The sequence below is a fragment of the Procambarus clarkii genome, chromosome 36 (assembly GCF_040958095.1).
Source record: "Procambarus clarkii isolate CNS0578487 chromosome 36, FALCON_Pclarkii_2.0, whole genome shotgun sequence".
NCBI classification, from domain to species: domain Eukaryota; kingdom Metazoa; phylum Arthropoda; class Malacostraca; order Decapoda; family Cambaridae; genus Procambarus; species Procambarus clarkii.
In genome coordinates, this window is record NC_091185.1 from 12695341 (window position 1) to 12721863 (window position 26523).

At 42.1% G+C, this 26523-nt stretch overlaps 1 protein-coding gene across 1 annotated transcript in view; it reads right to left on the reverse strand.

Moving 5' to 3' along the window:
- Positions 1-26523, reverse strand: part of LOC123756207 (uncharacterized) — a 376309-nt gene that overhangs the window by 189792 nt on the left and 159994 nt on the right. Inside the window, exons 6-8 of the mRNA XM_069336649.1 lie at positions 15267-15425; positions 11943-12120; positions 4905-5003 (exon numbers count right to left, since the gene is read on the reverse strand). Coding sequence (XP_069192750.1) covers positions 4905-5003; positions 11943-12120; positions 15267-15425 — 436 coding nt within the window. The remainder of the gene's footprint in view (positions 1-4904; positions 5004-11942; positions 12121-15266; positions 15426-26523) is intronic.

Consider the following 26523-nt stretch of genomic DNA (forward strand, 5'->3'; position numbering starts at 1 on the left):
GGGAGGGCTTGGGGGGCGTGGGGGGAAAGGGAAGGCTGAGGTGGTTGAGGAAGAGGGGAGGGTTTTGGGGAGTGGTGGAGAGGCGAAGGCTTAGGTGGCATGGGGGAGAGTGGGGAGCTTAGGGGGGTGGGGGAGAATGGAGGGCTTGTGGGTGGGAGGGACAGAAGGGCATGTGGGAAAAGGGAGGGCTTGGGGGATGGGGGAGAAGGGAGGTCCTGGGGGGAGGGGGGAGTGGGAGGAGGGGGGTGAGTGGGAGGAGAGGGGTGGGTGGGGGGAGGGTGCATTAGGCGAGTACTTAGTGGGGGGCTGACAGGGGTTGGAGCAGGTAGGGTGTCTGTTGGGTAGAATGTGGGGGTGGTGCTGCACTCCCTGTGGCTAATGCACTGTTTGAGGAGGGTTCTCCATTCCCCTCTGGGATTGTAAGGATCGGGGGTGTGGCTCCCTGATTCCTTTCTCTCTCCCTGTGCTCCTTCCTCGCGTCTGCTGCCTGCATTCTCTCTTCCCTTGTCATATCCCTCTGCAAGAATACTCTTTTGAACTTCTCTACACCTGTTAGACAGCACTTCCTTTCTAACAGTTCCTCTTTCGCGATTTCGCTCATGAAAACCACCTTTATCATTCGGTCTCTGTCATTGTTGTCCTTTCCAAGCCTGAAAACCTTTTCAACATTTTGTTCAGCTCCCTCCATCCTTACCTCTTTAAGGATCTCTTTAATCATGTTTTTGTCTTTGTCTCTCCGCTCCTTTGGTCTGGTCCCTGTTTGCTCTTTAATGTCTGCTACTACTACTGCTCTATTTCTCTCTATCAGCCGGCTAGTACATCTAGCCGCTTCCTGAGAGGAAGCCACTTCCATGGCAACTTCCTTAACTGCAGACCTAGCTTCAGGGCTCGTTTTAAGTATTTCAGCAAATGAGAGCTGAGGTGTAGAGGTCCCCTCCACAGTAGCATTCCTGTCTCCCTGAGGCACGGTGTGTGTGTGTGTGTGTGTGTGTGTGTGTGTGTGTGTGTGTGTGTGTGTGTGTGTGTGTGTGTGTGTGTGTGTGTGTGTGTGTGTGTGTGTGTGTGTGTGTGTGTGTGTACATTACCTCACTCTGTACACCAGAATAATTGACAACAGGCAGTACATACCAGCCAGAGCCTTCCGCTCACTCAACTTGATGAATAAAGAAAGATGTCCTGATGTCGAGGTGGATCTGTCGTCACCCTCATGTGGATGTGTCACTAAATGCCAGTAGATTAGTGATGGTGGTTCTTCTCTAACACAAAGCTCTGGAGTCATTGTATCCTTATGACTTATGTATGTGTGTGTGTAATTACTTAAGTGTAGTTACAGGATGAGAGCTATGCTCGTGGTGTCTAGTCTTCCCAGCACTCTTTGTCATATAACGCTTTGAAACTACTGACGGTCTTGGCCTCCACCACCTTCTCACCTAACTTGTTCCAACCGTCTACCACTCTGTTGGCGAAAGTGAATTTTCTTATATTTCTTCGGCATCTGTGTTTAGCTAGTTTAAATCTGACCTCTTGTTCTTAAAGTTCCAGGTCTCGGGAAATCTTCCCTATCGATTTTATCAATTCCTTTTACTATTTTGTATGTAGTGATCATATCACCTCTTTTTCTTCTGTCTTCTAGTTTGGCATATTTAATGCCTCTAACCTCTCCTCGTAGCTCTGTCCCTTTAGTTCTGGGAGCCACTTAGTAGCATGTCTTTGCACCTTTTCCAGTTTGTTGATGTGCTTCTTAAGATATGGGCACCACACAACTCTTGCATATTCTAGCTTTGGCCTAACAAAAGTCGTGAACAATTTCTTTAGTATATCGCAATCCATGTATTTAAAAGCAATTCTGAAGTTAGAAAGCGTGGCATTGGCTCCTCGCACAATATTCTTTATGTGGTCCTCAGGTGATAGTTTTGTATCTAGAACCACCCCTAGATCTCCTTCTTTATCAGAATTCTTTAAAGATTTCTCACATAATATATACGTTGTGTGGGGTCTATGTTCTCCTATTCCACATTCTATAACATGGCATTTCTTAACATTAAATTCCATTTGCCAAGTGGTGCTCCATATACTTATTTTGTCCAGGTCATCTTGAAGGGCATGACAATCATCTAAGTTTCTTATCCTTCCTATTATCTTAGCATCATTAGCAAACATGTTCACATAATGTTGTATACCAACTGGTAGATCATTTATGTAGACAATAAACATCACTGTTGCAAGAACTGAACCCTGAGGTACTCCACTTGTGACATTTCTCCAGTCTGATACATTGCCTCTGATCACTGGCCTCATTTTTCTATCAGTCAGAAAATTTTTCATCCATGTTAGAAGCTTTCCTGTCACCCCTCCAATCTTTTCCAGTTTCCAGAACAACCTCCTGTGTGGAACTCTGTCGAAAGCTTTTTTTAGGTCCAGATAGATGCAGTCAACCCAACTATCTCTTTCCTGTAGTATCTCTATTGCTCGATCATAGAAACTGAGTAAATTCGATACACAGGATCTTCCAGATCGAAAACCATACTGTCTGTCTGATATCATATCATTTCTCTCAAGGTGAGAGAAATTTAGTTTGACCCATTTAGTTTTCATTATTTTTTCCAATATTTTGACTATTACACTTGTCAATGATACAGGTCTATAATTAAGGGGGTCTTCCCTGCTTCCACTTTTGAAAATTGGAACTATGTTAGCCTTTTTCCACACATCAGCTACAACTCCTGTAAACAGGGATGCCTGAAAAATCAGTTGAAGTGGAATGCTGAGCTCAGGTGCACATTCTCTCAGAACCCATGGTGAAACTCCATCTGGACCAACTGCCTTGTTCTTATTTAGCTCCTTGAGTATTTTTTCCACTTCGTCTCTAGACACTTCTATGTGCGCTATATTGTTCTCTGGAATTCTTATTGTGTCTGGTTCCCTGAAGATTTCATTTTGTACAAACACACTTTGGAACTTTTTGTTTAATGTTTCACACATTTCCTTTTCATTTTCCATGAATCTATTTCCCATTTTCAATCTCTGGATATTATCCTCTACCTGCAATTTGTTGTTTATGAATCTATAGAATAGACCTGGTTCTGTTTTACATTTTTCTGCAATCCCTTTTTCAAAATTTCTTTCTGCCTCTCTCCTCACTGCCGTGTAGTTGTTTCTCGCATCTTTGTATCGCTGGTATGTTTAGGGGTTTGGCCTCTTCCTGTATTCATTCCATTTTTGTGTCTTTTGGTCTCTGGCCCTCTCGCACTTTCTGTTGAACCAATCCTGTTTCCTAGTTCTGCTTCTCTGTTTTGGTATAAATATTTTTGTGCCTTTATCATATATTTCACAAAACTTGACATACATCTCATTCACTTCCTTGCCTAGCAACAAGTCTGTCCAATTATACTCACTAAAATTTTTTTAAGGTTGCCATAATATTCTCTCCTAAAGTCAGGTTTTTCAATTGCATCAACCTTCTTATTTTCTTCCAGATTATAATGCATTGCATACTTTATTCCCAAAAAGACATGGTCACTTTTACCCAAGGGAGAAAGGTACTGAATGTCATATATTTCTTCCTCCTTCCTGGTAAATATCAAATCTAGCATGGAGGGAACGTCCCCTTTCCTCATCCTCGTGTGTGTGCATGTGTGTGTGCGTGTGTATGTGTGTGTGTGAGTGTGTGTGCGTGTGCATGTGCAAGTGTGCGCGTGTGTGTGTATGTGTGTATGTTTCAGTGTGTTTCAGTGTGTGAATGGGTTTGTGGTTTTGTGTGTGTGTGTGTGTGTGTGTGTGTGTGTGTGTGTGTGTGTGTGTGTGTGTGTGTGTGTGTGTGTGTGTGTACTCACCTAGTTGTACTCACCTAGTTGTGTTTGCGGGGGTTGAGCTCTGGCTCTTTGGTCCCGCCTATCAACTGTCAATCAACAGGTGTACAGATTCCTGAGCCTACTGGGCTCTATCATATCTACACTTGAAACTGTGTATGGAATCAGCCTCCACCACATCACTTCCTAATGCATTCCATTTGTCAACCACTCTGACACTAAAAAAGCTCTTTCTAATATCTCTGTGGCTCATTTGGGCGCTCAGTTTCCACCTGTGTCCCCTTGTGCGTGTGTCCCTTGTGTTAAATAGCCTGTCTTTATCTACCCTGTGTACCCTACCCTAGGCTGTGTGTGTGTGTGTGTGTGTGTGTGTGTGAGTGTGTGTGTGTGTGTGTGTGTGTGTGTGTGTGTGTGTGTGTGTGTGTGTGTGTGTGTGTGTGTGTGTGTGTGTGTGTGTGTGTGTGTGTGTGTGTCTGCCATGTATGACCATTAGGCCTTCAGCAGAAACCTTAATTCTTATGACCTTATGTTCACTCTAGTGTAATTAATCTTGTGATTATAATATATTGTACTTTCATGTTTTCAAGTGTTTCAAAGTCCTCCCACTTCATGTTCTTGATCACCTGGGCTCAGACGTCGGCACCAGGACAGTCTTCTGAGGGCTCTTCACTCTTACTCTACCGCTCGTCACAGTGATCATTACTGGATAAAGTGCCCATCTCTGTGCTAAGTGGCTATCAGTTTACAAGATGGGATCATCAAAAGAGTTAGGCGATAGTCTGTAAATATTATGATCATCTCTGGGTAAGGAAATCGTTAATGGGTAATCAGATCATTAATAGTAAAGGTGAAAAGGGTTGAGAAAGGTGCTCTTCAATGGGTAAGGAGGGATCAATGTGTAATCATAAACGAGTATGGTGAACATAAATGGGTAATTTGAGCATCAATGGATATGATGGTGCTATCCTCGGGTCAGATGGTCATCAATGGGTAGGGTAGTGATATCAATGAGAAGGATGGTCATAAGGTGGGTACCATATACACGAGAGTAGAGGTAACTGGTAGACAGGAGTAGTGGTGGTAGTGGAAGCTTACCCTTGAGTAGCAGGGAGAGGTAGGTAGGTGGAGCAGCGGTGGTGTTGGTGTGCTTCTCTCCGTCACCTCCGTGAGACCATCTCGCCTTCTCGTTCAGCTCTGCTCATGACCCGAGAGAGCCATGAGGGCCACCACATAGAGAATAATGTATTCAAATAAAGAAAATGAGAGAGAGAGCGAGAGAGAGACATATACATATACCAAAAACATATAACAGGCCTTTAGGTTCCTACAGAGAAGACCTGGTATGAAGAACACGTATCTTAAATGCTTTGCGTATTAGAGGCTTTATATAATGTACAATTTTTGTACCAACTAATGAACCACTAACACTATTATTATTATCATTGTAATTATTCTCTGGGAAAACTATCTTAGTTTATTAAATTCTTTCACTTTAATTAGTTTTATCCTTTTTGAACTTTGTAAATGATACTTTACTTCTCAAAAATTTATATTACACATAGCTTTACTAGATAGCGTTCTCGGCAGTGTCCAGGTCTTCGCTGGGCCAACTTCTCCTTCTCAACCTCGCTCACATCTTACCCACATCCCCCTCCCATGTCTTTCCCCCAATATACCTTCTCCATTTCCCTTCCTTCACTGTAAACATTTTCCCAACACATTGCCATCATCACTGTAAACATCACACCTTACCTATCTCCACCCACATACATCCACTCTGTCTCCGCCAAGATACACCCTCACAATCTCCCTTTATCATCATAACCACCCAGAATGCAAGTCTGCCATCTGAACTTACGTTTCGCATTTGGCACTTCACTAATATTCAAACGAACACTAAACTCTACGTACAAATGACAGAATATTTAACATCCACTGACATGGCAGAGGAAGTATAGGGGCTATAGGAAGTGTCACAGGGTACCCGACCCTGAACCCACACTGTGATACCATGCAATCACCAGGAAATATGTGAAGTTTAATGAGGCTAGCCCCAAGCATACATCCTCCAAGCTTAAACTGGTAGACATTCCATTTTATATATACAGCCAGTGTCTCATTCTCCTCCATGAGAAACTATGGCTGTTTCTCACCGTCAGTTCAGCCTAAAACTGAAGACAGTGTTTCCACAAGATTCACTGATCAAACTAATGCCAGGCGGCCCATACAGTTCCATTATTCGTCCAGAGCGTGTCTGCAGCTCTCTTTCTCAACAGTCCCTGAGAATGTTTCCAATTTCTCTCTTGCTCAGTAGTTCAAAAATGTTCATATAGTCTCCATTCTCTATTACACATAGAGAAATTCCCTCATAATGTCTCTATGGTCCCTTTGCTCGGTAGTCCCTCGGAATATTTCAATATCCCACATGCTTAGCAGTCTCCTTGTATTTGTTTAGATCCCCCCTTGCTCTGCACCTCCCAGAACGTTTATACAGACCGGATACTCAATAGTCCTCCAGAATGTTTATACAGTCCCCTTGCTCAGTAGCCCCGAGAACGTTTAGCCAGTCTCCATGATAAATAGTCCCCATATTAAGTAATCCCTCATCTAGCCGCTACTGCTTATCAACAAAATATATAAATACTAGTTGACCAGACCACACGCTAGAAGTTGAAGGGACGACGACGTTTCGGTTCGTCCTGGACCATTCTCAAGTCGATTGTGAAGAGGAGGTAGAGACAGGCAATAAATAGGCAAGAGAGAGCTGAGGAGCAAAGTAAGGTGTAGGGGATAGTAGTAATAATGAGAACTGCAGAGGGCCTATTGGCCCATACGAGGCAGCTCCTATTATAACCACCGAATGAGAAGGAGATAGTAATAGGAATAAGATGAGGATAGCAAGGGAGCGTAGGAGAAGACAATGAACAGAAAAAGGGGAGAAAAAAGAAAAGGAAAGAGAAAGAAAGATAAATGGAAGGGGTAAGCTTATGTTAAGTCACGTTTGTTAGAAAGATTAGAGCATTTGAGTATATACTGTGAAAGGGAAGAGTCCACAGCAACAAAGCCACTACTCAAGTTCATGTTGGGTACATTGTCTATCAGAGCCGATTCTACAAGACGGCGTCTGTGAAGAGTAGAGGCAGGAAAGATTATTTTGGAGGAAGACCAATCAATGGGATGATTAGAATCCCTCACATGGCAGAAGAGAGCATTGTTAGTGTCTGCAGACTTAACACTTCTCTTGTGTTCTTTAAGTCTGTCATTCAGACAGACTAACAATGCTCTCTTCTGCCATGTGAGGGATTCTAATCATCCCATTGATTGGTCTTCCTCCAAAATAATCATTCCTGCCTCTACTCTTCACAGACGCCGTCTTGTTGAATCGGCTCTGATACACAATGTACCCAACATGAACTTGAGTCCTGGCTTTGTTGCTGTGGACTCTTCCCTTTCACAGTATATACTCAAATGCTCTAATCTTTCTAACAAACGTGACTTAACATAAGCTTACCCCTTCCATTTATCTTTCTTTCTCTTTCCTTTTCTTTCTTCTCCCCTTTTTCTGTTCATTGTCTTCTCCTACGCTCCCTTGCTATCCTCTTCTTATTCCTATTACTATCTCCTTCTCATTCGGTGGTTATAATAGGAGCTGCCTCGTATGGGCCAATAGGCCCTCTGCAGTTCTCATTATTACTACTATCCCCTACACCTTACTTTGCTCCTCAGCGCTCTCTTGCCAATTTATTGCCTGTCTCTACCTCTTCTTCACAATCGACTTGAGAATGGTCCAGGACGGACCGAAACGTCGTCGTCCCTTCAACTTCTAGTGTGTGGTCTGGTCAACATACTTCAGCCATGTTATTGTGACTCATCGCCTGCATATAAATACTACCATACCCTGAGGTGATTCCATGAGGTGATTCTGGGGCTTAGCGACCCCGCGGCCCGATCGTCGACCAGGAGGCCATCATTACCGAAAGATCAGAATAAGATTTTATTCTAAGATATCTGGACCAAGGAACCAGGAGTATTCTGTGTCACCTAATTCTTGGTTAGGAGTGCCATGCCAAAAGTAGTACCAGTTTGCTGGCCCTTAGCTCGAATAATCTTTAAAACACTTATTGTTCACTACAGGGAACATACATATAACAGTTTGCTATCGACACTCTAGTACCGATAATGACTGTCTCGAGGAGGAATGCCAGGCGAATTGATATGTAGTAATATGTTCCCCAGGTACAATCAACACACAAGGGATCAATCGTTAAAAAATTGTTGGAAATCCGACACACAAAATAATGCAGTTACCCCATGAAAAAATCAGAGAACAGGTATTCCATGACGTCATCCAACAGACATGTATATATTTAAATCTTATTTCTCTCAAACAACAGTCTAGTGTTTAAACTCAATAAAAAAGTGTTCACAAGGACTGAATATAATTACCAACACAAGAAGTATAGCTTGACTCCCTTGTTACTGTTAAATAAAATCCAAAGTACAACCAGGATATTATCACAACACAGAGAGGGCAGCGTCACAACAAAGACTCATAAGACTCCTGGTTCAACCATGATGCCGAGCGGACGTCTGGATACCTCCTCCGCCTGGGAGCCGCCGGATCACCTTCTGTTTTCGCGTTTTGGCTTTGCAACTGCCGTTTGGCATCCCTCTTCAATGGTCCGATTGTACGACGCCTGGCGCACATATCGCCTTGGGTCACGGGATTGTTGGTAGATTTTTTCTTCGGTCACGGGATTGTTGATAGATTTTTTCTTCGGTCACGGGATTGTTGATAGATTTTTTTTTTTTGGCGTGTTCTGGCAGGTTCTCCCGGGGATGTGACGGTGTTTGGGGGCCGGCTTGGCCGAGAGGTGCCGGGGGTTGGCGGGTCTTGGTGGGTTCCTGGTGTGCCCTCAGCCGTGCTGGGCGGCCGGCTTCTGCTCTGCCGGAGGACGCTGGATGATTTTTTGTTTTAGTTGGGGGCAGAGTTTTGGTTTTGCTACCTGGTGTTCTCTGTGTGGAGCGGCGCCGGTGCTTGTCACCCTGAGGGACTCCTGGGACTCCCCAATCATCTGCCTGACTGTGCGTTTACTTGCCGTATGGCATATTAGTTTCTAGTGATTGGCGTCACTCGTTTCGCGTTTTGGCTTGGCGTTTTACCTTTCCTAGCTTCACGATTCACCCTTAACGGGTAAGCCGGGGCGCATCTATCCCACGATCGTCGTCGACCCTAAATCAACAACAACAACAAAGAATCATAACAAACGACTTGCTGTAGAGGTGGCTCTTTACGCGCCGGCAAAACTCGTTAAGACACCCAGATTATGTGTCAACAAGCGAGCAGCAACCACAACAGCCTCTCAACAACCACAGTAATGCTTGAGTATCCGACTGCTTTGTATTCTGGTATTATTTGGTGCACCGTATAAAATAGATTAAGTAGCCGGTTATTAGCATGAGAAAAAAATAAACAGAGTGAGTAGCATTTTACTCACCTCCTTACTACATACACAGATATTCATGTCACATGTACCTTATATGTTAATGTGCTTTACTAATGTTAAACATCTCAAAATGGCAATTGTGAGGGAAGTTACTGAAGCAGACAGTTGGCCCCGAATATAACTGGTTTTACTCTGTTGTACACATAGACGCCAGTTGCCCAGGACGCCATTTATGCTCTCTGAGGCACAGGGCCACACCCTAATCTGAAGTGGAACAGACAACCTAATTAGGCCATTACAACCACCCAGCTAAGGCCTATATGTTCTTTGACACTGTAGATAGAGTAGTTTATAATTAGTTATAAGAATTGTAGATTAGACGACCATATGTGGAATGATTTATAATTTATATAGTAACAATAAGGTAAACATTTGCCTACAGTTATCCACTCACAGTGGTGTAAGCATTTGTCCCTTCCATTGTGTGTGATAAGCTTTAGCAGGTTGAATTATAATATACAGTCCACTAAAAAACTAAGAACAATAATTCAATATTGAAGTTTAACTAGAAAATAATAAAATAACAATAATATCATATTCAAGTAACAAAAAATAATTTAAAGTAAATATCTGAATATTCATAAAAAGAAAAAGAATAAAGCCTACTAGGATTTTCCTACAAACATTATTCTAATTGGATATATTAATGGATTTTCCAAACTATACTTCCCCAGTTGAGGAAACTGAATTAAAGAGGTACGTGAAGAGAGCACAGACTAGAGAGCTCTATTTACGTTCACAGATAAATAGATAAATTTCCGCACTTGACCTGAGGAAAGCTGATGTTCTTCCTTCCCAAGGTTCGTGCACTACCCACATACACACATATACCCACAGCTCTCACTCGCTCTCTGACCTCGGTCTGTCCTTTATGTTATATACAACAGTTTATGTGAGGTTTCCCCAGCATCGTTTGATGAATATTAAAAGGTTGTACCATTGCTAATCCCCAGTGGATTAGCAAGGTTACAACATAATTGACAGCATAGTTACTGCTTACACCTTTAAGCTGACCTGACCTGTCCTTGATTAGTGCCAGTATAAATTTTGAGTTTTTATTGTTCATCTTGATTGGTTGCTGCTGCACCCAGACATGTTCCATTGTTATATTGTTCTGCTCTGCTATTTGTTATGACCCAACATACCCCAGTATGACTGGTTTATGTTGTGATCATACCATATTGGGATATAAGGCAGGATAGCCTAGTATCACTTATATTTTGAATATATAAACTACCATTATTGGCTATACTATAATGTGTTTTCCGTATTTTTTCTTACGTAGTAAACCAGTACTTGACATGTATCACTGTTGTATGAAATATTATTATATATTAATAGATATATTCTGTAGTAGAAGGTTAAGAGCAGTAGCCTACTTTTCTTGATACCTACTGACCTAATTAAAATTGATATATATGTATTTGGAGGATATATACACATAGCAGGGTTTAGAGATAATGTTGTGTATATATAATTTGTATTGCTGTATCATTATGAATTAATGAATATTGTATTATAGAAGAGTGTTGGCGGTTGACTTGGCAGTAATCTTTTGAATCCTCCCTTTCCTCCCCCCCCCCTAACCCCCTCCTAGCTTGCCAACCGGGCTCAGTACTACCAACTCTTGTAGATAGAAACTCTCTCTTTGTATCTTCGCCTATGATAATATTTTCTCTTGTGTGTGTATATAATGATCTTATGTTATACTATGAGTTGTATTTTGTGAAACAAAATTGCACCTGTATATGCTCGGGGCGGAAAAAGTTACGAAGTACAGTGAAATGAGTGATAATGTTTGAATGAGTACTGACGGTTGATATGCCAAGTTGGTTCAGTGCGATCGGCACTTGCCGCCTGGCACTGAACCTCACTGTAATGTGGGTTGTCTGAAACCACCGCACCCATGATCATACACAGTGCCGGTGGTCACGGTACTGAGTAAGTTTATGGGTCATCCTGGACGGCATGGGTTCGTATCCAGGGCGGGTTAATTTGAGTTCTTAGTGATCTATGGCTTCCATGTTGTTACACCTGTCTGTCTAAGATTTGAACCTTTCATGAGAGGAGCTCTTTCTGATATGACTGCTTGCGGTTCATGCCACTTAGTGTAAAAAATGGGGTTCCATGTTCTCTGAAATAAGTGAATTGTGTCAATGAAAACAAACTCCTGGTGTGTGGGTACCGAGTTGATGTTGTGTCATTGGAAGAAACAGCCTAGGCTACCAATGACTTTTAACAGTCGGGTAACCATTTGGTCAAGGTACTGGACTAGTCAGTGTGTTCATTACACCTGTCTGTCTGACGTTTGAACCTTTCATGAGAGGAGCTTTCTCTCTCTCTCTCTCTCTCTCTCTCTCTCTCTCTCTCTCTCTCTCTCTCTCTCTCTCTCTCTCTCTCTCTCTCTCTCTCTCTCTCTCTCTCTCTCTCTATATATATATATATATATATATATATATATATATATATATATATATATATATATATATATATATATATAATATATATATATATATATATATATATATATATATATATATAATATAATATAAAGAGGGAGTACTCCAGTTTCTTGCGCGAAAGTGAGCTCCATAATATTATTGACCGCCTAGCGTTTAACACGCACCTTGGTATCCCTTAAAGACAGCCTTTTCAGTGACGAGCTCCTGTATAGTAGTAGGTGCTCTGATGACTCCCCTGAGAGCGAGGCACACCTGTACTGCGTGGTGGTAACTCAGCAGTGGAAGTCTAATCGTCTGGATGCCCCTGGTCTGCGACTCACACAGCTCCCCTAACGACACTTCCTGCAGGGAGGAAACGATAGGTGAGACACTTATGTTAGTTTCTGGTGGTTAGGGGCTCATTTGACCTATTAAAACACCATGTCATGTAACCAATATACCTTCTTTACTAAATTTTTTCACTACTCTCAAGTTAACTGCCTACTTATATTGTATTTTTGACTCATATAAATGCATACTTTCCATCCCCCTAACTCATCAAATTCCATGAATGTCTCTTTATACTTTTGATACACTGGTGATTATTTTGTCACAGATAAATTGTTGGGATCATGTCTTCCATATGTCTTCTTTCCCTCAGTGATGTGAGGATCATTATCTTTATCCTAGTAACTAATGTTTTTCAGGTCTGGTGGCAAAAATCAATATTTCGCAAAGTGTATTATGTGCTTGTTGAGAAAACGGCTCCATGCTGGCGATCAATACTCAAGCACTGGTCTAACATACATGAAGAACAGTGCAGTGGATGACTCTTTGCTCAGATGTAGGAAGGTGCTGTAATTCTCATGAGAATGCATTAAGTCAGTAAGACTGTACAACAGTTGAAAGTTGTCGGAAAAACCGACACCATTACTAACATTTAATACAATAAGATGTTAATATTACTGCGGTTTTTGTACTACATTATTCATCCTAAGAAAACGAGAGAGCAGTGGAATTTTCCCCTGGAAGTAAATGGGGTTATCATTGCCACATCGCTATTAAATTCACCAGCTAATAATATTGGGAATTCTTCTTAAAACATCAGTCTCTGGACTGTAAACACCATAACAACGTCTTCCATTGAACCAACCTAATTATCAGTACTAAAATAGATCATAGATAAACTACTTCTTGATAAAACGCATCTGGAGAACAGCTGAGGCCCGAGGGAGAGAGCGGGGTGGGCAGTAGACATTTTGAATCTGGACAGTTCAAGCGTGTCGTGTTGCCATATCGATTATTTCATTATTTATGAGTTAATTTTTTGCCGCCTGTCAAAAATCGGGTGGCAAAAATAGGACAAATTTGGCCCAGCCAAGTTATTATCGAAGAGTTAGCCCAAACTGACATCATCGTTACCAAGGAAGGCATTGTATCCGTACAGTATACTAAATGATTTATAGAGCTCTATTAATTATATATATTTACTGCTATGGTTATGCCGTATATAAACAATTAGCCCAAGGGTGAGCAATAAGTCAAACTTCTCTTTCAAAATATTATAATAAACATGTAAACAGAAAAATTTATGTGCAACAAATATTCCTGTGCAATCTCGTTGGCAGGTGAGTTAAGAAGTTGAGTTATTTATGTGGAAACACTCCAAGACGGGAGACCACGTGACTGGCTCGCTAACCACTTACTCTACACCAATAACAGGGTGCTGAAGCCTTCCCCAGTATTTACTAACCTATGTAGTATTAACAATGTAGTGAATGTCTACCAACAGATTAATTTCGATTGATAGACAACATAATATAAACTCCCCAGCTTGTGTAGAAAACGATTTGTGGCAATATAAATTCACACTGTCCGCTATCGAAATAAATAAATTAACATAAGAAATAAATTAAAATAAATTGCTGAATAAATAAATCCCATGCGTCAGTTTCCCTACAAAAGTAATGTAAGGAATAAGAAGCGGGGATATGAGGACAAGGAAAATGGATATGAGGACAAAGAATTGTTATCTGATAACAAGGCGCTGTTATATTAGGAAAAAGAGCTGAGATATTAGGTTGTTGCTGATGTCCTTGTTTTAGATTTAGCTATTGGTGACTAAAATTTCCATGGTGCACAGGTTATGGTGAACTCGTCTAGATATGAGGACAAGAAGCTGGGATATGAGGACAAGGAGCTGGGATATGAGAACAAAGAGGTGGGATATTAGGAAAATAATAGATGGGTTACAATCTTGAGATGATTTCGGGGCTTAGCGTCCCCGTGTCCCGGTCCTCGACCAGGCCTCCTTCTTATTACACCCCCCCCCCCAGGAAGTAGCCCATAGCAGCTGTCTAACTCCCAGGTACCTATTTACTGCTAGGTAACAGGCACATCAGGGTGAAAGAAACATTTTGCCCATCTGTCTCCGCCTCCACCGGGGATCGAACCCGAAACCTCAGGACTACGAATCCGAAGTGCTGTCCACCCACCTGTCACGCGCCCATAAGGACTGTGAGGTGCCTATAAGAACATGGAGCTAGAATACTAGGACATGAAGCTGAGGTATGAGAACAAGGAACTGGGATATTGTGACATATGGAGCTGGTATATGGGGACAAGTTGCTGGGATATTGTGACATATGGAGCTGGTATATGGGGACAAGTTGCTGGGATATTGTGACATATGGAGCTGGTATATGGGGACAAGTTGCTGGGATATTGTGACATATGGAGCTGGTATATGGGGACAAGTTGCTGGGATATTGTGACATATGGAGCTGGTATATGGGGACAAGTTGCTGGGATATTGTGACATATGGAGCTGGTATATGGGGACAAGTTGCTGGGATATTGTGACATATGGAGCTGGTATATGGGGACAAGTTGCTGGGATATTGTGACATATGGAGCTGGTATATGGGGACAAGTGGCTGGGATATTGTGACATATGGAGCTGGTATATGGGGACAAGTTGCTGGCATAGGACAATAAAGAGCTGATTATTAAACAAAAATGCTTGGGTATGAGGACATGGTGCTTGGATATGAGAACAAATTGCAGGCATATGAGAATAAAGCGCTTAGATATAAGGACAAAGATCTGGACTATGTGGGCAAAATAGAAAAGGAGCTGGTATATGAGGACAAGGTGCTCAGATATGAGGACAAGGTGCTCAGATATGAGGACAAGGTGCTCAGATATGAGGACAAGGTGCTCAGATATGAGGACAAGGTGCTCAGATATGAGGACAAGGTGCTCAGATATGAGGACAAGGTGTTCAGATATGAGGACAAGGTGCTCAGATATGAGGACAAGGAGCTGGTATATATGGACGGGATAAATGATAGGTGCCCAACTATGTCCACTTCTGGAATCGAACGTCGATCTTGCAAGGTCGTCTCTCTGCCGGTTACGGCATGTTTGGATGGACAGGAAATCAGTTTCTATGTTTACGAACCTTGCATGTATTGTTATTTTGCATGTTGTTATAAATGTATACTCACCTCTTCCTCCAGGTCATTCATCGTCCATTGGCCCTCCCAGTTGACGACGTCACCCACCATGTTGACCTTACAGCGAGCCAGGTCAAGGATCTCTTGAGCCGTCAACACGCGCCTCCATATGTTGACCTGACTCATCTTCCCACTCAGCGAGTAGGGTGGCTGGTTCAAGCCATTTCAAATGTTTTCAGAACATCATACATGGCCATAAGAGTATTCGAGGTTATTAATACAGCTGATACATTTCAAATATTAAGAATAACTTAATTAGTATTTTGAACCTAGTTTATAGTTACTTGTCACCAAAATCTTCTTGAGACTTTACGCTTTCCTAGCAACTAACAACAACTCGGATTTTCTGAGATTTCTTGGTACCAATAGACCACCTTTCTCAGTCTACTATGCCTGCAAGAGCTCTACAAAACCATTCCTACCTTATTCTTACCCTCTACCAGCCTACAATGGCCTGGTTCAGCCTATTATTGCCCATACTTGCCTACATTGATGTCTTATAGCCAACCTTGATCTTTCACAACCTATCATGGCACCTCCCCACATACTCTAACTTCTTCCACAGTACTCAGCTAATGGCGACTTCTCAGCCTTCCACAACCATTCCGGGCCAACCACGACCTTTCACACCCTATCATGGTCCCTCTTCTCCCTACCAAGACGTTTCCTTGTCTAACTTGACCTTTCACAGCCCATCAGACAAAATGTTTCGCTAACGTTTTTAAATAGTTGTAGAAAGGTAACACTGAAACTTTGTATATTAAGTAGCTCTTTAACTATCAAAATAATTTATTTTCAGTCAGCCAAATCTTAGATATTTTAGCTTACGTACAAATTACATTTTTTATGAAGTTTAATGCATGTATTTAAAATTAAAACAATTAGAGTGAATGTGCATGTGGTTTGTTTGTGTTTGTACTCACCTAATTGTACATGCGGGGGTTGAGCTTTGTCTCTTTGCTCCCATCTCTCAACTGTCAATCAACTGGTGTACAGATTCCTGAGCCTACTGGGCTCTATCATATCTACATTTGAAACTGTGTATAGATTCAGCCTCCACCACATCACTTCCTAATGCATTCCATTTATTAACTGCTCTGACACTGAAAAAATTCTTTCTAACGTCTCTGTGGCTCATCTGGGTACTAAGTTTCCACCTGTGTCCCTTTGTTCGTGTCCCACCCGTGCTGAAGAGTTTGTCTTTGTCCACCCTGTCAATTCCCCTGAGAATTTTGTAGGTGGATATCATATCTCCCCTTACTCTTCTGTTTTCCAGGGACGTGAGGTTCAGCTCCTTTAGCCTTTCCTTGTAGCTCAATCCTCTCAGTTCCGGGACGAGCCTGGTGGCATACCGCTGAATCTTCTCTAACTTTGTCTTGTGTTTAACTAGGTATGAACTCCAGGCTGGAGCTGCATATTCCAGGATTGGTCTGACATAAATGGTATACAGGGTCCTGAACGATTCCTTGTGTATTCACCTTGTTGTATTCACCTACTTGTGCTTCCGGGGGATGAGCTCTGCTCTTTTGGCCCGCCTCTCAATTGTCAACCAATCAAATTATTTTTTTTGACACACACACCCAGGAAGCAGCTCGTAACATCTGTCTAACTCCAAAGGTACTTATACTTATTTACTGCTAGGTGAATAGGTGCATTTCATGTTTTTTTCTACCTTCGTCTGGAATCGAACGTGGGCCCTTAGAACTATGACCCCCAAGTACTGTCCACTCAGCGACGAGGCTCTGTATGTGTTTGTATATATTTATTACTAGCAGTACCAGCCACACGTTGTTGTGATGCTGAGCCACAGCAACCTTCTCTGTCCCTCAGTCCTCCCCACCATTCTCTCTTCACCCGTCTCCTCGGCCTCCCCACCATTCCCCCACTCAACCATCCCCTCTTTCTTCCCACAATGCCCCCACTCCATTGTCTCTTTTTCCCCTCCACCATTCTCCATTCCCCCATCCCCTCATCCCCGCCATTCCAAACTCCCCTGTCCCCTCATCCTTCCCCACCATTACCCCCTCCCTAGTTCCCTCGTTCTCCCCACCATCTCTCACTTCCGTCCCCTCGTCATATCCCCCCTCCCCCATTCCCCACGCCCTCGTCCTATGCCTTCCCAAATGGGGCGATGTTCCCGTCAGAAAATTGGGAACATCAAGTGATCTGATGTTCCCATCGCTGAAATATAAGAAAAACAGTTAACAAAAAACAGTAAAAAAATTAAATGAAAACATGAAAAAATAAAAAAAATAAACTATACTCATAAAATGAATGGTATTGTAAACAACACAGCTCAATTCCAACGCAATTCACACAAAATAAATAAATCAAAATGAAAATAAATCAAAATTTACGAAAATTCAATTTATCAATGCAATCAGGAACATTGAAATGGAATTGCAACATATTTAGTATAGCATGTGTGTTGCTCATGCATGCAACAGATGGCGCTGTTTGTCAAAAAATGCATAGTTTTACCTGTCACAGGTGTGGCATCTATACTTATACTTACGAAATGAACGGTATGATAAACAACACAGCTCAATTCCAACACAATGTCACACAAAATAATTCAATAAAAAATAAAATTAATCGAAATATACGAAAATAAAATTTATTAATGCAATCGGAAACATTGAAATGGAATTCGTGACGTATTTAGTATAGCGCGAATGTTGCTATTATGTGCAACAGATGGCGCTGTTTTTCAAAAACGAACCTCTGCTTATTTGTTTCTTCCTTGGCTGAAAATCGAATCCGGGCCCTTAAGACTACGACTTCCGATGCTGTCAACTCAGCCGCGGGGCTCTGTGTGTGTGTATTTGCGTGTCTGAGAGAGTTTGGATTTTGTTTGGTGTTTGTGTACTCACCTATTTGTACTTGCGGGGGTTGAGCTTTGGCTCTTTGGTCACGCCTCTCAACTGTCAATCAAGCCTAGTTGATTGATTAGCTCTATCATATCTTCACTTTAAACTGTGTATGGAGTCTGCCTCCACCACATCACTTCCTAATGCCTTCCATTTGTCAACCACTCTCACACTAAAAAAGGTCTTTCTAATATTTAATGTGTGTACTCATCTATTTTTGCATGCAGGATCGAGCATTGACTCTTGGATTCCGCCTTTCTAGCCATCGGTTGTTTACAGCAATGACTCCTGTCCCATTTCTCTATCATAACTAGTTTTAAAATTATGAATAAAGTTTGCTTCCACAACCTGTTCCTTAAGTGCATTCCATTTTTAAACTACTCTCACGATAAAACAAAATTTCCTAACATCTCTGTGATTCATCTGAGTTTCCAGTTTTCACCCATGTCCCCTCGTTCTGTCAATATTACGTGTGAACATTTCATCAATTTCCACTTTGTCAATTCCCCCTGAGTATTTTATACGTTCCTATCATATCCCCCCCTCTCCCTTCTATTTTCTAGTGTCGTAAGGTTCAGTTCCTTCCGGCGATCTTCATATCCCATCCCTCATAACTCTGGGACGAGCCTCGTCGCAAACTTCTGAACCTTTCCCAGTTTCTTTAGGTGGGGACTCCATGATGGTGCGGCATACTCTAAAACGGGTCTCACGTGAAGTGTAAAGCGTCCTAAGAGCCTCCACACTTAGGTTTTTGAATGATGTTCTAACTTTTGCCAGTGTAGAGTACGCTGCTGTCGTTATCCTATTTATATGAACCTCAGGAGTTAGATTAGGTGTTACGCCCACTCACAGGTCTCTTTCTCATATCGTCACAGGTAGGCAGTTCCCCTTCATTGTGTATTGTCCTTTTGGTCTCCTATCACCTGATCCCATTTCCATAACTTTAAATTTACTCGTGTTGAACTCCAGTAGCCATTTCTCTGACCATCTCTACAACCTGTTTAGGTCCTCTTGGAGGATCCAACAATTCTCATCTGTCACAACTCTTCTCATTAATTTTGCGTCATCCGCAAACATTGACTTGTAGGATTCTACTCCTGTAAACATGTCATTTACGTAAATTAGAAATAGAAGTGGTGCCAGCACCGATCCTTGAGGTACTCCACTCGTTACTGTTCGTCAGTCCGAAATCTCGTCCCTTACCATTACTCTCTGGCTCCTTCCTGTTAGGTAGTTCCTTACCCATGCTAGGGCCTTTCCGCTTTCTCGTGCTTGCTTCTCAAGTTTGAATAGTAGTCTCATATGCGGTAATGTATCAAAGGCTTTTTGACAGTCCATAAATATGCAATTTGCCCAACCATCTCTGTCCTGCCTTATCCTCAATATTTTATAAAAAAATTACAAAAGGTTTGTTAAGCATGATTTCCCTGTCCAGAACTCATGTTGATGTTTCTTTACAAACCTAATGCTCTCCAGGTGTGCAACAAGTCTTAGCCTAATTATCCTTTCAAGTATTTTGCAGAGGATGCTTGTCAGTGATACAGGTCTGTAGTTAAGGGCCTCCTAACTCTCTCCTTTCTTGAAAATTGGTACAATAATTGCCCTCTTCCAGTAATTGGGCGATACCCCAGTCATAAGAGACTTATTAAAGATCATTGCCAGAGGCACACTGAGGGCCAGCACTGTCTCTTTTAGTATCCACGGTGATACTTTGTCTGGTCCAACCGCTTTTGTTGCATCTAGTGTTGTCAACTGTTTCATTACCTCCTGCTGTCACCTCTATATTTGATAGTCTTTCATCTAGGGTAACCCCTTCCAACAATGGGAGCTGCTCAGGCTCGGTAGTGAACACACCATGGAAACTGGAATTCAGTACTTCGCAGATTTCCTTGTCACTTTCTGTATATGCCCCCTCTGTTTTCCTTAGTCTTGTCACTTGGTCGTTCACCGACATTTTTCTTCTTATATGGCTGTGTAGTAATTTAGGTTGTTTTTTCGCTTTGATCGTCATATCGTTCTCATAGTTTCTTTCCGATACTCTTCTTATGTTAATGTATTCGTTCCTAGCTCTGTTACATCTGATCCTGTTGTCCTCTGTCCTTTGTCTTTTATACTTCCTCCACTCCCTCTTGCTTCTCATTTTGCTTCCGGATACTGACTATTAAACCATGGGTTATTATATTCCCTCTTACTTTGTTCCTTTACTGTTGGTATAAATCTCTCTTCAGCCTCCTTGCATTTCCGTATGACTAGGTCTATCATATCTTGGACGGTTTTTCCTCAAATTTCTTCCTCCCACTGCACTTCTCCCAGATAGTCCCTTATCCTCCTGTAGTCCCCATTCATGTAGTCTACCCTCCTTTCCCAGACTTCTTGTCCCTTGGTCACAAGTTTGAAATCCATCATGTAGTCAAAGACTAGGACACAATGGTCATTGGTCTCTAGAGGTATTTCATGTTCCAAATTCTCGATGTCTTCTACGTTCTGGGTGAAAATTTGGTCTAATAGGCTCGGTGTATCCCCTCCTCTTTCCAGTCTTCTTTCACATGTTGTGTTAGGAAATTCTTGTCTATAACATCAAATAACTTTGCTCCCCACGTTTCTTCTCCCACCATGGGGATTCCTTGATTCCCAATTTACCCCTCCTTGATTTAGGTCCCCCATGACCAGCAATTTCCTCTCGTTCTGAGAGCTAATGTTGCTGTCCGCGGCAGTTCATCTATACATGCCTTGTTGTTGTCATCATACTGGAGTTCTCCCGTAGCCTCGGGACTGGCTGGTCAGGATGTGTCCCTCGTCCGGTTTAACACAGGCCTAGTCCTAACATTGAGCCTTTAGCGTGCCCAATTGTTCAGGTGCAGCGGTACTAAGTGTGCGACACCTTTACTACCAACTGTTGTAGGTTGTGGATAGCTGGATTGTATAGAACTTCATGCAGACATTATTTGTGAGGCGGTATCTGGAGTCTACCCAGAGGTACAGTGGGACGGCACTGGGCCGCCTTGTGGTGTACCTGGCCCCACGCTCCCCTCGTGTGTAAAATAGTCCTTGGGCCCTCCTTCCCAGGGTCGTGGTGTGTGTGCGCGACTGGTGGTGTGTTTACATGAGGTGGGTGACAGTGTCCTAGCCTGGGCGAGTGGTGGAGCCCTGGGCAGCTACCCTGTGCTGCGCCTCCTGGCCCGTTGTTATGGCAACCGGGCTCAGTACCACCCTATCTTCTGTTGTGCTTGCTAATCCAAGTGATCTCCAAGCAATGGATCCTGAGCCCGCCGCCGAGGAATATGTTGATGCTCGAAGTGGGTTGCAGTCACCCGATGACATGGAACTCGATGCTGATCTGGATAACGGAAATGAGTGGCAGTTGTAACAATCACGGAATGCGAGAAGAAAGTCTAAACTTGCAGACTCTGCTGATGGCGATGAGGACATTGGCAATGATGACAGAAACACCGGAACCCGTGTGAACACGGTGGAGGTGGGCGGTGGTGGGCCCACCCAGCCAGGGGCCCGCCCACCCAAGCCTCCTATTGCTCCCCGCGCTGACTATGTGCGCCTGGCATTCCCAGCTGGAACATCCACCAACGATAAACTTAAATGGTTCGAACAACTTTCTACTAGGTTCTCCAAAACACTCCTCGATATAGTCCGACCTAGACCAACATCCCCTTACATCTTTGTGTCACGTAAGCAGGAAAATATCATCACTCAACTGGTTAAAGGTGAGATTGCTAATATTGTTTTCACCAGAGAAGACATCATCAATCGACCTAACAAACTTAAGGAATATATTGGTACCAGTTTTCCCAAAGAGTATCCTCTTGATAGAGCTTATACCCTTGACGGGGTCTACAAGGCAAGACGGATACATAAGGATGGTCAACCTCTCAACAGGATCATCATTGTTTGGAATGGCAGTGACCCTCCCCCTAAACATTACACCTTTTTTGGACATTTCATCCCATCAAGTCCTATAAAACCTTGGGTATCCCCCCCCTGTTGTTTGTTATAAGTGCCATGGTACTCATCATATCTCTAGGTACTGTCAACATGACCCTGTGTGTGGCTCTGTGCTGAACAGCACCAAACAAGGGAGTGTCCTCACAGGGACCCCCCTACCCTTGAGGATGGGGAGGAAGCCTCTCCTCTGGTCCGGAAGTGTCCCAGGTGTATGCGTCAAGGTGTAGATGTTTGGCATCCTGACTGCCCTCGACGCCCCGCCCTCTCTACCATGAGCAGGACGCCAGAGGCGTCTGGTCCAGCTGCAGGAGGCACCCAGCTGGAAGCTCCTAATGTCACCTCTAGTAAGCAGTTTCCAACCCTCGATGGGCTAAGGCAAACAAGCAAAGATACAGAAGAAATTAACTGGTTAAAAAATAAAATTATGGAATTGGAAGCTAAAATACAAACATTAGTGATGAATCTGCCCGGTGATAGTGAAGTGAATCATGCTAGCGATAGTGATCAAGTAAATTCTCCCAGCACCAGTAGTGATGCGAGTGGTAATGTTGCAGCTGCTGAGGCTACTTCACCTGTCTCTACGGAACGTGAGTGTCAAATCCCCATGGGGAATGGTGTTAGAGTAGTCATTGATCCCTCACTGGCACCCCAACTAGATCGTCAAGACACCCTTGATTTGCTTAAAAATAAAGACTTTAGGAGAACACCAACTCCTACTCAGGTTAACCGCCTCCTAAACAAAAGTACTCAGGACACACGGAACAAAATTACTTATGTTCTCCAAGTGTTTTACGAACTTAAACGTTACCTTAATTCCCTTGACACTTAACCATGGCTCATCAAACAAAAACAATTAAGTTTCTTTCCTGGAATATTCGAAGTGTTTATCTTCGGATAAATGACGTAATCTTGTATGCTAAAATGAGAGACGTGGATGTGATCTGTTTACAGGAACCATATACGTCCACAACTATCAAGAAGGTCCCACCCAGGATACCTGGGTATATAGCATACAACAACAGTATAGGAACTGGTTTACTAACGTATATTAAGAGTGGATTAATCTGTAAACTAATTAAAAATCATAGGAGTGATAGTATACATTATCAAAAATTCAAATTGCAAACTGCAAATAGCCATTTCCTACTGTATAACATATATGGACGATGTAATGTACTTAAAGCAGACCTGCTACCGACACCTACAGGTAACACAGCTATGTTATGCATGGGTGACTTTAATGCTCGTCACACTGCTCTTGGTGACGTTCAGTGTAACAATAATGGAAGGGTCTTCTTGAAATACCTTACTGATCATAATATTACTGTGTATGATACTGATAAACAGACCCATTTATTGGGGGGTAGACTGGATTATGTGATTGGATACAGCCTAGTAGATAGCAACGTCAACGTTAAGCTCATCCCAGAACTAGTAAGTGATCATTTTGCAATATATTGTGAATACAATGTGGCGGATATTAAGTCCAATCCTCATCCTAGAGTTAAAATTAACATTCCAGACAATCTTAAACAGCACTTTAAGGCTTATGTACATAAGTGGTACACTGGGTATACACCTGTATCAGTGGACCACTTTTACAATGATCTTGTCAGTATCATTACCAGTTATTATGATACCTGGGTTATATCAAGGAAAAAAAAGAACACTCGTTCTTCCTCATGGACAGAGGATCCTGTTATTATTGCAGAGCGAGCTAAAGTGCTTCAGCTTGATGACTCTTATAAACGAGACAAAACAGCTGACAATTTACTTGCATTCCTTAATGCCAACAGAGATTTTCGCGAGCTTAAGGGTCAAGTTAAGAACACATATTGGGAACAATTCCTACAAGGTATCAATAGAACTACAACATTATCAGAAATGTGGAACAAAATTAAAAACATTACCAAACCTTCAGCCCCAGTTCAGCTTCATCATACTCCTGCAGAATATGCTGACATGCTCCTAGCTCAATGGTCTAGTGTCTCACAAATTTCTTCCTTACCCCCAGATATACAGCAGCATTTAAGACATACCAACATTAACAGAAACTTTAATATTGAAATAGCACGCTCCTCACCAGATTTAACGGATCAGTTTCCTATAACCCCCTTTGAATTAACATCAGCATTAGGAAAACCTAAGCAAACTGCCCCTGGTGAGGATGGTATAACTTATAACATCTTGAGCTTACTGAATGATGTCCCTAGCCACCCTCTGCTTGACCTCTATCAAATGAGTCTCTCACAAGGTATCTTGCCAAAGAATTGGACACAAAGTCTCATAATACCAATTCCTAAACCTAACTCTCAAAAATTCTGACCCATTTCCCTTACATCTTGCATGTGTAAAGTCTTGGAGAGAATTGTTCTCAATCGTGTCATGTTTCAGGTCAAAGAAAAACTGGCCCCAAACCTATATGGGTTCATGCCCAAGTGTAGCACACAAACATGCTTTGCTGAATATTTTGTAAACTCCCAGGATGGGACACAGGCAGCCTTTATTGACCTAAAGTCAGCTTTCGATGTAGCGAATGGCGAAATAATATTAGAGCAACTTGCTGAATTTGGAATCAAAGGTAATCTTCTGAGTTGGATAAAGAGCTACCTATCCAACAGGCGTGCTAGTGTCCTATTTAAAGGAGTTAAAAGTACAAGAACAGATGCATTCGAACTAGGCACACCTCAAGGTGGTGTCCTAAGCCCTATGCTCTTCAATATACTTATGCACAAACTTATCCATGACATACCTGTACAACCTACGGAAACAGTTATATGTTATGCTGATGATATTTGTATTATGGCACACAGTAAACCAAGGCAACAAATGTTACTTGATGCATTCTCCAAGAAAGTAGTAGAATGTGGCCTCATAATCTCTGTTGATAAAACAAGGGTTCTTATTCCCCATTCTCTTCATGCTAACTATACTATTAATGGAGTGCCCGTGGAAACTTGTGAGTCTTATAAATATCTTGGAGTCGAGGTTAATGATACAAATCTCATCAGCAACCTGCGTAAAAAACTTGTTGAGCGTCTTAAACCTCTCAGAACTCTTGTTGGCAAAGGATTTGGCATTAACATAAAATATGCTCGTAGTTTTTATATTGCCTTTATACGATCTGTTGTTGATTATTATGCCTTGCATCTTCTAAATTTTTCTCCTAAACAATTACAAGGCCTAGATGTAGTACAGAATGATGCCATGCGCATCATCCTGGGTTGTCCTAGAACTGTCAGAATTGTTAACATGAGAAAGGAACTAAACTTACCTTCCATTTACGAAAGAATAGTTCTACTTAGTACTATGTTTTGCGCCAAAACTTTGAAAAATAATGGTCCCCCCAGCTCTATTCAAATTAAATTGAGATCCATTCTAAACAATTCTGACTGTTCCCTCAATCCGCCGCAAAAAGCTCCCTACAGTGTGTGGCTCAGTTGTTGTGCCTATAATCTTCAGAAACTGAATGTATCTCTTAACCCTGATAAAACTGTTCACTATATTCCCCCTTGGAAAGATGTGGAGGTCTCTCTGCATTATACTCCCATCAGTGTAAAACAAATGTATAACACTGACATTTTGAGATGTATAACATTAGAAGCTATTGACAGTCATCTTCAAATTCTCAAACCGACTGAATCCTATGCCTTTACTGATGGCTCTGTGCAGTTAGGCACTGGTAGAACAGGTTGTGCATGTGCAGTGCATAAAGGGAATGAAATGATCATGACTAGTACACAGAGATTGAACAACTGGGCAAGCACGACACAGACCGAGCTATTGGGTATTTATCTAGCCACTGAATACCTTAAGCTCAATGGTGGTGGAGTTATTTTCTGTGACTCTAAAAGTGCTCTGCAGTCCTTAAATAACCCATCACAATGTATGTCGGAAGTGGCTTGTAATATTAAATGGAATGTAATTTTTGCCAATGATAATAATTCTTGTATAAAATTTGTGTGGATCCCATCCCATGTTGGAGTTGAAAAACATGACTTTGTAGATCAATTGGCCAATGAGGCTTGCAGGAAAGAAAACATTGATTATGACTTTGGACTATCTAATGCAGTTATTAGAAACATACAAATTAAAGAAATTAATTCAGATTTAGAAGAACTAAGAAATGCACAGAGACCTGAAAGCTGCAGTATTAAAAGTTATGACAAGTTTTGTAATAATAGGTATTTGTATGGTCAGCACAGTAACCGGACCAGGCAATGTGATGTAGTAATTGCGCGAATTCGCCTTGGCTATAGACACATCTGGCAGGTTAGTGAGGCTGAGCCACTACCAGAATATTCAGATTGTAAACTCTGTGATAAACCTTTAATGCATTCACTAGAACACTATATTGATGAATGTGAAACCGTAAAGGACTTTAGACCTCCTGGCCTATTGTACCACCAACTGTGTAACTA